General features: G+C 43.4%; 1 protein-coding gene across 1 annotated transcript in view; it reads right to left on the reverse strand.

Moving 5' to 3' along the window:
* The window catches only part of LOC128822745 (ubiquitin-associated protein 2-like), a 197,181-nt gene that overhangs the window by 127,152 nt on the left and 55,285 nt on the right, over positions 1-14,744 (reverse strand). The window contains exon 8 of the mRNA XM_054004556.1: positions 13,565-13,617. Within this exon, the coding sequence (XP_053860531.1) occupies positions 13,565-13,617 (53 nt within the window). The remainder of the gene's footprint in view (positions 1-13,564; positions 13,618-14,744) is intronic.

Genomic DNA, 14,744 nt, shown 5'->3' on the forward strand with positions numbered 1-14,744 from the left:
TCACCTGGGATTCTTCTATGAAACATTTGATTTAAGTAGGATGTGGAAGGTCTGACTGGGAGCAAATCACTTACTGCTCAGAGGCAAAGTTCAAATGTTTCATGTGCTCTCCCCTAGCACTACACTGGGTCATGAAAAAATTAGTACCACCACAATTCCTCCCTTAATTTCCTTCCCTTCCTGCTAATACAACATATTTTAATACCATCTTTCTGGAACAGAACTCTGTCCTGAGCATAATGCTGCCAGCCTGCAACTCTATGTACTGACCAAAACAAAGAAGGTTCAGCTCAAGCATATTTCCAATTTAAAAGGCTGTTTCTCTATTGCTCAGCTCTTTCCCCACCATATGTGTTATTTTATAACAATGTGTACTGTACTTTCTGTGGTGTTATGAGACTCCTGCATTATATGGCACGAGGAGGTCAGCTAATGGCACAAGCAGCAGCTTATGGTTTGCAATCTCTTGGTTAAATAGCAAATTCTTTGTAACGTCAAAAGTTTCTTATGCTCACAATACCCAGGATAAAACAAACCATGGCCAAAACACTGATAAATCCTGAAAACTAAGCAAATCGAGGAGCCTGGGGATGTTAGTAACAATGCAAAAGCATGCTTGACGTGAGAGAGGAAATGCTCTCTTCAAGTGAACCAGCATGCAAAATAGACATCTCCAGCTACCAGCTTGGCTACACTGAAGTCTACACTACACCCTGCAGCAAACTCACTGCCACAAGCTCCAAACACCTAATTCAAAAGTCTGCTGGGATTACAGCATTTGTCCAAACACATACTTTGTGCAGCAGCAGCTGAAAAGCTTTATCACACAGATGTATTTAGTATTTCTTAGAAGTAATATCAGCTCCTAACAAAGTTATTTACGCTCACTGTACACTACAATCACAAATCTTTTACTGAGGCTCTGGCATTTTCCCAGGACTGAATGAACAGTTGTGAACCATTCAGAAGCAGCGGCCCCACAAGGTATTTCCTCCATCTGTAGTGAAATGTCTGTGCTTTTAATCTCCTGTTTCTATGATAAAAATCATTCTCCAATCACCAGACATAGAATATATTTAACAACTAAGCTACCAGGCCATATGGACAGTTGATAAGTGAGGACCACAAGAAAATATACTCAGGCATACTCATAAAAACTCAACAGCAACAAATCAGAAATAACAAAACCTTATTAGTGTTTTGACATGATGTACTGAAGTTAAAGAAATTAAAACAAGTTCTTGTGCTGCTTCCCGATAAAGGAAACACTCCCACTAATTTTTTTTAAGTGTTGCCATTGTTTCAAATAAAAATCAAAACTACCAATATGATATACAAAATGTTTGCCTTCAACCACTTTCCAGCAATTAGTATGTATTCTATTTCTTCCCTTCTGATAGTTTCTGTAGTTAAACTTAATTTTATTTAGCCAGAAGAATATAATCACAATTTTAAGAGGAAAACCCAGAGCCATCTATAGTACCTCAATATTTGTCTGGTCCTTCATTGTCCATACAACCTCCAATTTTCACTGCAAAGAGTTTCCTCTATTTAATAGCATACTGACAACATACTAGTAGCAGCAGCTCTCTGGCCACAGAGAGCAACGCACAACTTTCCCAGACATTGTCCTGGGGAAGGCTGTGAGAAGATTAGAGAAAAGAATGATAAACAATTCTTATCTTCACTTGCTGCACCTGTTTTTGTGAACATGTGGAATGTGTTATAGAGATTTGTTTACCAAAGGGTGGTTTCTTAATTGGCCAATGGTGATGGTGTTTAGATTGAAGGACCAATTGGGTCCACCTGTATCGTGACTGTCTGTAAGGGCGATGGGTTTCTTAATAAGTACACTATAATACAGTGATAGATAAGCCTTCTGAGAGTCATGGAGTCAATGCTAATTATTACCTGGCTGGGGGCCTGCGATGACATATACTTGCTCAATACTCACTACTAAAGATAATTACCAGTCCTGTCTAGTAATTAAATCACAGAAATCAAACTGTTCTCAGGTCAAACAACATGAAATTTCATTCACCTGCACCTAACTTGAACTTGACTAGGGAACACCACATTTAAAAAAAAATATTCTTCAAAAAAACACCTGGTCTTTACCTGCAGACAGCAAATACATCAGCTTCCTTGGTTGTTTCAATCATTAGTCATGCTGCTAGAATTGTTTATAATACATTTAAATGCATGGATCCATTTTCCAGCCACAGGGTCACATTATGCCATTTTCTGCTAGACTAAAACAAGAACCCATTATATGCTAATAAAGTAACCTTTTCAGATTCAGTAAACTAAAAATCTCACTCTCAAACACCAATACTATCAGTAAATATTTTCAGCTATTTTCCACATGTTTTGTTTTGTAAAAATAATTAATAATTGGATGCAGTATTTCAGAATCAAGTTCAGGAGAGTCCACATACTGAAATATAAATCAAGAATGTTTAAGAGACAGGGAAGAGTGCCTAAAGGCAAAAAGACTACAATAGCGTTTTTTTTTTTTGCCACAGCAACACCCCTTTAGGAGACCATGCTGAGCTGTTCTTTTTTCATCATCCGCTACAATGCTGAAAATTTTTCAGTTGCTGCTTTCCAGACACCAGCCCTTTGTTCTGGAGGTGTGCCTTTATTCCTCTTTAAAAATGGGCACTTGGCTATATTAAAGTATTTTTCATTTGCGAATGGGTCAAGTCTAGCAGCGCTTCGGATTTCTGTATGACTGGCTTACTTTTAATGGCCATTCAAACAAATTTTTTATTTCTCACAAATATTATTCAGCAGTGATCTTATTACTTCCAAATCATTGATAAAGACATTAGACGGCATCTGGCCTGGGACTGGATTACTTTATAGCACTCCTAGAAATGCCCTCCTGCAAAAGATTTATTGGCTAAAATTTTCATGGCAGCTTTCAATCCACCTAATGTGTTTCATAACAGCATGGAATTATATGTTCTGGCTTGAAAACAAAACCAGCGAGAGACTCCAAGTTATAAATACAGTTTATTAAGAAAAGTGAAAAAGAAAACAAAATACATGTAATAATACAAAAGAAAAACCACTGACAGAGTCAGAATACAACCTGACACCCTTTTGGGTCAGGGTGTTGGTAGCCAGCCAAATTTGAATGGCTGCAGTCCTCCTGGAAATCCAGCAGAAAAGCCTGAGTCTGGTGTCCCAAAAACCCAGATTATATCCAGTTAGGAATGCTTGGCTCCTCCCTCTGGGCAGAGCATCTCACAATGGGATGATGTAACTTTTGTCAGTCATGTAGTGACATTCAATAGCCCATTAACAGCAGATGTCTCCCCGGCGAGAGACTTGGTTGTGGAAGAGATAAGGAAAACTGCTCACTTAACAGAAGACAACTGTCAAACAGATGGCAAATGGAATACATCTTGTCTTGCAATCTGGGACATTATCCACCCCTTATTCTATTTCCATCTGCATCACGATGAAACCTTACACATAGTACTCACTTAAGATTACGTTTCCTTGTCGTACACAACAGGTTTCCCGTTCCTTCTGCATTGCCCACAGAGTGTAACCAGGTCCTTCACCAAAAACAATCCCATGGATGGGTTTGTCTCTGCCTAAGGTGGGATTAGTCAAAACAGACTTTCCTAAAATACCTTTCATATGTACCACAGGGACTTTATCTCCATCCACTGTGTGCAAGGGTTCAGATTGGGCAGGACCAGCTCGATTGATGGACCCTCGGGTGTTGACCATCCAGGTGGCTTTTGCTAAGTTCAATTCCCAATTCCTGATGGTTCCCCCACCAAGTGCCTTCAGGGTAGTCTTAAGTAGTCCATTGCATCATTCAACTTTCCCGGCAGCTGCTGCATGATAGAGGATATCATATATCCACTCAATGCCATGTTCTCTGGCCCAGGTGTTGATAAGGCTGTTCTTGAAGTGGGTCCCATTGTCTGACTCAATTCTCTCAGGGGTGCCATGTCTCTACAGGACTTGCTTTTCTAGGCCCAAGATGGTGTTCTGGGCAGTAGTATGAGGCACAGGGTAGGTTTCCAACCATCCTGTGGTTGCTCCCACCATGGTCAGTATGTAGAGCTTGCCTTGGCGGGTTTGGGGAAGCGTGATGTAGTCAATTTGCCAGGCTTCCCCATACCCGTATTTCAACCATTGCCCACCATACCACAGAGGCTTCACCTGGTTGGCCTGTTTGATTGCAGCGCAGGTCTCGCAGTCGTGCATGACCTGTGAGATGTTGTCCATAGTAAGGTCCACCCCTCGGTCACGGGCCCATCGGTATGTTGTGACTCTCCCCTGATGACCAGAGGCATCATGGGCCCAACAAGCTAGGAATAATTCTCCCTTATGCTGCCAGTCTAGATCTACCTGTGATACTTTCACTGTGGCAGCTCGGTCCACCTGTTTGTTGTTGTGATGCTCTTCAGTAGCCCGACTCTTGGGTACGTGTGCATCCACGTGTTGAATCTTCACGGTCAGCCTCTCTACTTGGGTGGCAATGTCCTGCCAAATCTCGGCGGCCCAGATGGGTTTCCCTCTGCGCTGCCAGTTGGCCTGTTTCCAGCGACCCAGCCATCCCCACATAGCATTAGCTACCATCCATGAGTTGGTGTAGAGATAGAGTCTCGGCCACTTCTCTCGTTCAGCAATATCTAAAGCTAGCTGGAAGGCTTTAGGCTCTGCAACCTGATTTGATCCACCTTGTCTCTCGGTAGCTTGTGCAACTTGTCGTGTGGGGCTCCATACTTCAGCTTTCCATTTCTGGTTAATGCCTACAATTCGGCAGGAGCCATCAGTGAAAAAGGCATATTGTCTTTCAGTCTCTGGTAGGTCATTATATGGTGGGGCTTCCTCGGCACATGCCACTTGCTCCTCTTATTCAGAAGATAATCCAAAAGTCTCCCCTTCAGGCCAGTTTGTTATAATTTCCAGAATCCCAGGGCGATTCGGATTTCTAATACGGGTGCGCTGGGTGATGAAGGCAAACCATTTACTCCATGTGGTGTCGGTGGCATGATGTGTGGAAGGAACCTTTCCTTTAAACATCCACTCCAGCACTGATAGCCGGGGCGCCAGAAGCAGCTGCATTTTGGTGCCAATTACTTCTGAGGCAGCTTGAACTCCTTCATAGGCGGCCAAGATTTCCCTCTCTGTGGGAGTGTAGTTTGCTTCACAGCCTTTGTAGCTCTGGCTCCAGAATCCCAGTGGTCAAATCCGAGTCTCCCCAAGCACCTTCTGCCAAAGGCTCCAGGACAGACCATGGTTCCCGGCTGCAGAGTAGCGTACGTTCTTCATCTCTGGTCCTGTCCTGACTGGGCCAAGGGCTACCGCATGAGCTATTTCCTGCTTGATCTGGGTGAAGGCTTGTTGCTGTTCAGGGCCCCAGTGGAAATCGTTCTTCTTGCAGGTGACCAGGTAGAGAGGGCTCACAATCTGGCTGTACTCGGGAATGTGCATTCTCCAAAAGCCTATGGCACCTAGGAAAGCTTGTGTCTCCTTCTTATTGGTAGGTGGAGACATAGCGGTGATCTTGTTGATTACTTCTGTCGGGATTTGATGATGTCCATCTTGCCACTTGACTCCTAGAAACTGAATTTCTCGAGCTGGTCCCTTAATCTTGCTTCGCTTAATGGCAAAACCAGCTTTCAGCAAAATCTGGATAATCTTCTCTCCTTTTTTGAAGACTTCCCGTGCTGTGATCCCCCCATACAATGATGCCATCGATATACTGTAGATGTTCGGGAGACTCGTTCATTTCCAGTGCGGTCTGGATCAGTCCATGGCAGATGGTGGGACTGTGCTTCCACCCCTGGGGCAGTCGGTTCCAGGTGTACTGCACTCCCTTCCAGGTGAAGGCAAATTGAGGCCTGCATTCTGCTGCCAAAGGAATGGAGAAGAAGGTGTTGGCAATATCAGTGGTCGTGTACTACTTTGCTGCCTTGGACTCCAGCTCGTACTGAAGCTCTAACACGTCTGGCATGGCAGTGCTCTGTGGTGGTGTAACTTCATTTAGGCTACAGTAATCTACCGTCAGCCTCTATTTTCCACTGGACTTGCGAGCTGGCCATATAGGGCTGTTGAAGGGTGAATGAGCCTTGCTGACTACCCCTTGACTTTCTAGTTTACGAATCATCTTATGGATGGGGATCACAGAGTCTCTGCTGGTACGATATTGCCGATGGTGTACTGTTGTTGTGGCGATCGGTACCTGTTGTTCTTCAGCTCTCAGCAGTCCCACAGCAGAGGGGTCATCTGAGAGACCAGGTAAGGTATTCGGTTTCCTGATGTCTTCAGTCTCTACAGTAGCTATCCCAAAAGCTCAACGATGTCCTTTTGGGTCTTTGAAATATTCATTTCTGAGATAGTCTATGCCAAGGATGCATGGGGCCTCTGGGCCAGTCACGATGGGGTGTTTCTGCCACCCATTCCCTGCAGCAGTCAGAGGCCCTGAAAGGCCTCCATGGCAGTCACTAGCCTAAGATAAGAAATGCAGAGTCATGATGAGTGGACCAGAGCTGCCCCTCTTCCGCACTCAGACCCCTGTTATCTCTTTGTAAGGCTATAGGTCGTATTCTCCTCAACCCTAGCTATTGGACGATTTCCAATCCCCCAGTAACCTACTTAAACCCTCACCTCTGCCCAGTTCAGCGGAAGAGCTGTCACTGGAACCCTTTGCAGAAGCTGCCAATAAAGACATCTCCGCAGAACTCCACACAGCCTTCACCTCTCTCCATCCCTGCGTCTGCCAAGGCACTTTTTGAGCACAGAGCTGAAATCACTAAGAGCTGAACTCACGAGAGCTGAAATCACTCCACAAGTGCTCGCTAACGTTGCCTGCGGCTGGTAGCTAGCCGGAGGGCCCAGACAGGCTGCGCCTCATAAGCACAGTGCTATCCGGGACACCTACAGCGGCTGCTGCCCGGGGGGCCGGACGGACCCCTGGGACTCTGGGCCGCCATAGTTCCCTGTTAAACTCACTTCAGCCTCCAATACAGTCAGCTGCTGGGATCCTCCTGTTACCCCAGAAATAGAAATGGATTCTGCTCCTACATACCTTGATGGCATCAGGGTACATTGGGCACTGGTGTCAACCAAAGCTGTATATTTTTGTGGGTCAGATGTGCCAGGCAATCAGATCCACACAGTCTAATAGATCCGATTGTCCCTGTCCTCTACCTGGCTAGAGGCAGGGCCCCTCTATTCCTGGTCATGGTACATGTTGCTCTCTTACTGTAAATAGGTTCCTGAGGTTCCTTCAAGAGGATCAGTCATATCATCATTCCTATATTGTCTGGAATTCTGTGTGTGAGAGACTGGAGCAGCATTTACTCTAGATGAACTTCTTGTGTTAGGTGTTCCTCTTTTTAGTTCACGTACTTGGGCTCCTAAGGAGGAGGTGGGTTTTCCATCCCACTTCCTCATGTCTTCTCCATGCTCCTGAAGAAAAAACCAGAGGTTACCTCGTGGAGTGCATCCTCTCTCCTTGGCTGGGGAACGCCGGCTCCTAATGGCAGAGACTCTTCTTTGTTCTGGTGAAATATGGTAGACTTCTTGCTTAAGTTCCTTTTTTAGTTTCTGATGACTCTCTTCAATCAAGCTCTGGACTTACTTATCCAACCTTGTTTCCACGGACGAGACATGGGTACGAAATGGGGTGGTGACAGTGTCCTCGTAAATTCTTAGTTTATTGTCCAAGACACCCACCCTGTCCTTGCCTTCCCTCCATTGCAGTGTTGCCAGGTAACGGGAGTGCATCTCTGGTCCAAGCCATGCAAATCTCAACCACATTTGCGATGTGCACTGGACACAATCTGGACTCTTAGGAAATCTCTCGTCTTCTGAGAAAATTATCTCTAGCACAGCCAATTCCCTCAGGCACTGGATACCTTGTTCCATTGTGCTCCATTTTCCTTGGTGCACCTGGAGGTCTTCTTTACAAAGGTATCTGTCCCTCACACTTGTCAGCAGTCCTCGCCAGAGGCTGCAAGTTTCTTGGGTTCTCCCGATCCCCTGGTCAATGACCACATCCTGGGACAGCAATCCCAGTTGCCTGGCATCACTTTCATCCAGAATGGTGTTGTTGGCTGTAGTGCCCCAAATGCGGAGCAGCCAGTTCAGGATGGACTTGTTCATCTGGTGGGTGAATTCCTTCTGCAGATCATGCAGCTCACCCAGGGATAGAGAGCAAGTGATGATTTCTGGCTCTGTCTCTTCCACTGGGTGTGAAGGTCCTGCCGCGTCCTCGTCAGTCACTATGCAGACTGATTTGGTCTTTGATTTCTTCTTCTGAACAGGGGCAACTGCTACTGGTTCAGCCTGTTCTGGTTTGGTGACGGTTTGTGTGGAGATGCTGCCGGTGCTTTTGGTTCCTTCCTCCTCTGTGACAGTCTGTGTAGACACAGACACTGTTGCTTTGCTTTTGGTTTCTTCCTCCTCTGTGACAGTCTGCGTAGACATGGATGCTGTTGTTTTGCATTTAGTTCTTTTCTCCTCTGTGGCATTCTGTGTGGACACGGACGCTGTTGCTTTGCTTCTCATTTCCTCTTCCTCAAGAAGACGCTGCATCACACTATGTAGTGTTTTGTTTCTAAGCATGTTGCAGACTGTGCAGAAAAGACAAAGCAGAACTAACAACAACATTACGCTGTCCTTTGCACACAGAGGGAACTCAACATTTTCAAAAACCACTGTGTCAAGCCTGAAAGGTTGGAAAAAATAATTTTTACCCCTCCCCCCAGGGCCTGGGTGTGATTGTTGAGGCCCCAGATGTAGCAGCCTAGAGTAGGACAAGCAAACAGAATTGAGTACATATTCCGAATCCTGTTCATTGCCTCGGAGGTTATAATGCAGTAGACATAATAGACCAATAAAGCAATTCTCATACTATACCCTGGACTACACATGAGCATGTGCGGGAAAATAAAGAGAGCTAGGTACAAGACCCATGTAAGCATGTTGAGCATCATAGTGAATAGGTGGCTTCTACAATACAAAATTGTAATTCTAACTTTTCTCAGTACCTTGCAGCCCCACATTGTGCACCAAAATTATCTTCTGGTTTGAAAACAAAACCAGCAAGAGACTCCAAGTTAGAAATACAATTTATTAGGAAAAGTGAAAAAGAAAACAAAATACATATAATAATACAAAAGAAAAACCACTGACAGAGTCAGAATACAACCTGACACCCTTTTGGGTCAGGGTGTTGGTAGCCATCCAAATTGGAATGGCTGCAGTCCTCCTGGAAATCCAGCAGAAAAGCCTGAGTCTGGTGTCCCAAAAACCCAGATTATATCCAGTTAGGAATGCTTGGCTCCTCCCTCTGGGCGGAGCATCTCACAATGGGATGCTGTAACTTTTATCAGTCATGCAGTGACAGTCAATAGCCCATTAACAGCAGATGTCTCCCCGGCGAGAGAATTGATTGTGAAAGAGGTAAGGAAAACTGCTCACTTAACAGAAGACAACTGCCATACAGATGGCAAATGGAATACATCTTGTCTTGCAATCTGGGACATTATATTTAGAACAAAAAATGTCAATCACATCTCTTACAAGGACATACTCTGTCTTTGCAGTTAATTTGAAATTTACTTAAAGACCAATATCAGGTTTATTTGAAGTGGATCTATTTTCATACAACTGCACTGAATGACACAGGGCACAAAGGGGTAGAGAAGAAGTGTGGAGATTGTTTGCAGAAACTGCACTTGCTCCTTTGAATTTTTTCTCCTTCTCACAGACTGTGTTGTCTGCAACACAGAGAGGGAGAGAACTCTCCTTTGCTTTTAGTTAGTTTTTCTTTTGCTAGCTGAGGCAGAGAAGTTACCCGGACTGTGGTTTTCCTTTTTCTTGGAACTTTTCAAACCTGCTCGGGACTGAAAACCCAGAAGAACACTGGGAGCTCACACCTGTGGCCCACCAGGGCCCAGGACGCTGCATTCCAGCACCGGAGCCGAGCTACACCTTACAAAAAGGACTTTCTGAATTTTCCATCTCTTCAGGACAGCGAGAGGTTTTATTGTTTAATATTTTTTTTTTCTTTTATGCTTGCGATTACTTTGCTTGTTAAATAAACAGGTTTTTTTCCACTTTTCTCCAAGGAAATCTTTTCCCAAACCAGTTGTGGGAGGGGCCACTTCAGTCTGCTTTCTAGAGGGACCCCTTAGGAGATTTTCTCCCAAATTTGCCCTAAACCAGGACAGATAGTTAATTACCTAACCAGCATTGCTCAACACCCCTCCTGTATTATAAATGCTGCATTGTACCAGTAAACAGGGGTAAAACCAAGGCCATAAATTTTCAGTATCCTTAGCCCTTAGTTTATTTCTAGCATATACTGCAGAAATAGAGGACAGGTTTAAAGAAGCTGCCAGCTTTTACTGACAGTAATCAATACAGAGAACCTATGAATTTTAGAACTTAATTTCATTTTCTTGAAAGACATGAATCTCTCATTAGGCAAGGATGGAGCTTTCATATCTGTTATATGAAACATTCACACATTTCCAGGAATTACACTGACATGCCACCCTAGAGGAGGAGGCAAAAGGGATTACTTCCAAGACAATCTCTTCTGAAAATAAACTTGAAATAATGGATGTTCATATAAAAGATGAAAGACTTCTTAAAAGCTAAGTTTTCCTTTCCATGTTTCTTGCTATCTAGTTTCTTTTCTGAACTACTTAAGCTTTAATATAATAGCTGAAAATTTAAAATCATAAATGTGAATTTCATGCATGATGATCGCAAATGCCAAATATATTGCAGACATGAAGACATCTCCTGCCTGTTAAAGAATGAGAACCCAAATTCTTGTAAGTACTTTACACAACACATCATGATGAAACAACAGGAATGAAGCAATTAAGCGCCAACTAGCTCCTTTTTTAAGATTATGAACATGAAATGGACTAAGTGGAACAATAATGCAGATTTAAAACAAAAAGCATCAAATGAGGAGTCTAAAGTTAATAGTAAACTTCAGCACTTAATTACATAAATGTCTTGTGGTTATGGTGTTATAGTTTTGACATGGGAGTGTTATATATGTATAATTCGTGCAGTTGGGGTTGCATGTAATAAGTTGTAGTTATAGATGTTATACACTGTAGCCACAAAATGTTTTAGAGTTACTGGAAAAACTAAGGCAAAAGGAAATTTGCAGATTAAGTTGCCAAGCACCTAATTAGCATTTAAAAAGCCCTAGCCAGCAGAAAACAATGACCGCAAAGAGCTGGCTATTAGATCACACCCAAGCGAATCACAGGCAGGTGGTGTGGAGGCTGGTACCCAGACTCAATACCAGGAGGGAAGACAAGGAGGGGGACATCTGGACTCATCACTGGCTGATGATCTGCTGCTCGGAAGACATCAGTGGCCAAAATGCCTTCTCTGTGAGAGAAGACTGCATGAATATGCAGCTTGCCACAATGACTTATAGCCAAAGGCGGAATAAAAAGTATAAAAACCCTCTGCAGAAATACAGTGGGGTGCAAAAACTTGAAGGAGGCACTGACTCTGTCGGGCTCCGTTTTGCACCCAGAGCTGCTCTGTAGACTGTGGGCTGACCCAACCGAGCTGCGGTTGGGGAAATTCGAACTCTAAATTGTTACGCAATCGCAAAATAAATTTATGCTATTAATTAATTCAAATTGCCTTGTCTCTATTTACAACAGGAGGAATGTAAGAAAGTGATTTAAAAGCTTTTTGTGTAACACTCTATTGAACCACTGAAGAGCTGAACACGCCTCTGTGAAAGACACATGTTAGAGGCGAAAGAATCCCGGGAACTTCCTCTTTCTTTCCCAGTGGGCAAGAAGGTAACATGCCCTGGGCCCACCGGGTCCCATCATGGCCAGGCCCGGGAAGCCTGCCAGGCCCTGTCCCAGGCTGGGCCGGGCAGGCTCTACTGCGGGTGGCTGGGCCCCTCTACGGGGGCTCCGGGGGACTCCGAGCCCCGTTCTGACTAGGCTGGGCCCCAGCAGCTGCCAGGCAGGAAGGTGGGGGAGGCTGCAGAATCCTGGCCGGAGCAGGGCTGGCTGCAGCTGTTAAGATCTTACCATCAGATCCCCTCCCCCCAATGCAGCTGAGACCAGAGGCAGCCCTACAGCCGTGCAGAGTGGCCCTGCGACTAGAATTAAACGCAGAGAAAACCAAAAGCAACCATAAAGCCGATCCTGACAGTCCCAGACGCAGCTCCCACCACAAGTTACCAGCGGGTCAAGTGACCATTTGAAAGGCTCAGGTGACATGTTAACTCTTCCAATACTTCAATCCTCCCTCGAGTGAGAGAAAGGAACAAGATGCAAACATGTAAAAGAACAACATGGAAACATCATAGTCAGTGAAGAAGTTAAGTCCCAGATGGGAGGCATGAGGAGATGCCTTAATTTTAAAACCGAAATCCTCTTATAAGTTATGGAAAAAATACTCTTTTCCCTATAACACATGAAACTATAGGGAGATGAAGGGTTCAAATTGATAGAGAGCAAAAACCTTCATACTAAAATAAGCAGATGTTCAATAACTATAATCCCATAAGAAGTTTGAACAAAAAAAGAGAGAAGAGCAGTCCTGTACCCCCAGGAGAAGATCTCTGTTCCCAGGAATGAAGATGATTTTAGAAATAAATAATGAGAAATTTTACCTTTAACCAGCTCATCTTTAAACCAATACCCCATAAGTCAACATAGCCCATAAACAAGCTGTGGGATGGCTTGTGGAAAATGAGAAGGGGTTCACAATAGCAGATTTCCTCCGGGCGGCTACTATTCATGACCAAATTGAGAACCACAAAAGAACTGTTTTTCCTCTTGTGGAGAAGTCTCCATAACATTAACAAGAGGAACTTCTCTCCCTAAGTGAACTTAAGAAAAACTATTTTAAAAGTAGTAAACTAACTAGAAATTCTAAGTTCTGTTTCTTTACATTATCAGTGGAAAAGAAAAGGTTATAGGGGGAGAAGTGTTAGGAAAAGTTTGTCTTAATTCTTACTGCTTTCTTTTTTCTTTTAATTACTGTTAATAAAATTTTCTTTATACCCTTTTAAAGTTTTAAGCCTGCTTTGCTTTTCTCCTAATCCTATCTCACGACAAGAAGTACATTAGTAATTGACCAACACCGAATCATACCACACTCTTTAGTACATTAGACCAGGAAAGCTTAAAATTAGAGAAATCTTAAATTAACGAACCAAAACCACTACATATGGCTTTAAATTCTTAAATAATAGGGGGAAGTATGTGGTTAACACCCACCAGCATTGAGCAGTGCAGAATTATAATTCACAAATAAATAATTTGGGATAAAACTTAAAATTTTATTATCTATGTATTGTCCACCAAGAAAAAAATAAATATTTATTGATTCAATTTTATTCTAAAAAAACCCTTATATAAATATATTTTAAACAGGAATTGCAGCAAAAAAACACAATAAGAAATATCACTACATGCACACAAAGTATTACTTCAAACATTTAGTTTTTGAAGACAACACAGAAACTCTGAAAAGGGTAAATAATCAATTGGTCTACCTAACAAGGCACACTTACATCTTCGTTCCAATCTTCTGCAGTCCATTCTTCTACTGAGTTTTTCCATGTTCCTATTGGAATTAGAGGAAGGAAAGAAAACAGTTACAAGCTAAAAGCACAATGTCATTTCAATCATTCTGCTTTATAAGCAATCCTGTTTTCATTATTCATGGAACACAAAGCAAGGAGATAGTGGTTGGAAACATGGGAAGCTCTAGAAAACTGTTTTGCAGATTTACAGTTTTGGGAAGTGGGTTTGTTTATTTTCTCATTTAATTTCTGATTTCAGGTATTTCTTAGCCACTGTGGTACCAGACATAATTTGCATGAACGCATGTCTCTACCCAGTGATTAATTGCAAACATTGGAAGCACTTCCTCCTATGACAGTGAGAGGTTACTGAACCCTCCCATGAGATCTCCCAGTTTCATGCACAAATTCATACAAAGCTTGAACAAAACATGACCACAACATCGCCTCTACCATCCATAATATTACTGGCAACATAATCAAATTCAAGACATAAACTACAGCTCTGGAGGCTCCTTTCCAACATCTTAACTCTCTCCTATGAGCAAAATAAGCCAAATACTCTCCCCTGAGAGAGGAATTTTCTTTTAAAACATATAATTGATATAATGACAGCAGAAGAGTCAATAGCTTCCACTGTACCTGCAGAACACTTTGTCCCGTAACTTCTCACAGTTTTTTTGGCAAACACTGGAGGACAGCACACAGCCCACAGCATCTAGCAACAGGAAAACTACAGGAAACAATCCTACAGATGCAAAAACCTGATCCATTGTGGTAGTTGTTTCATCATAGAAGGCAATCAGGCTGGTCAAGCATGACTTCTCTTTAGTGAATCCATGCTGACTGCTCCTGATCACCATCTTGTCCTCCATATGTGTAGACATGGCCTCCAGAATGAGGGCTCCATCACTTTTCCAGGGATTGAGGCGAGGCTGACTGGCTGGTAGATCCCTGGGTCCTCCTTCTTGCTCTTTTTGAAGATCGGGGTGACATTTGCTTTCTTCCAGTCCTCAGGCACCTCTCCTGATCTCCACAACCTTTCAAAGATGATAGTAAGTGGCTTTGCTATGGTGTCTGCCAGCTCTCTCAGCACTCCTGGATGCATCCCCTCAGGGCCCACGGACTTGTGGATGTCAAGTTTGCCTAGGTGTTTTCTGGCCCAATC

This window comes from Vidua macroura, assembly GCF_024509145.1.
Source record: "Vidua macroura isolate BioBank_ID:100142 chromosome W unlocalized genomic scaffold, ASM2450914v1 whyW_random_scaffold_38, whole genome shotgun sequence".
Lineage (NCBI taxonomy): Eukaryota > Metazoa > Chordata > Aves > Passeriformes > Viduidae > Vidua > Vidua macroura.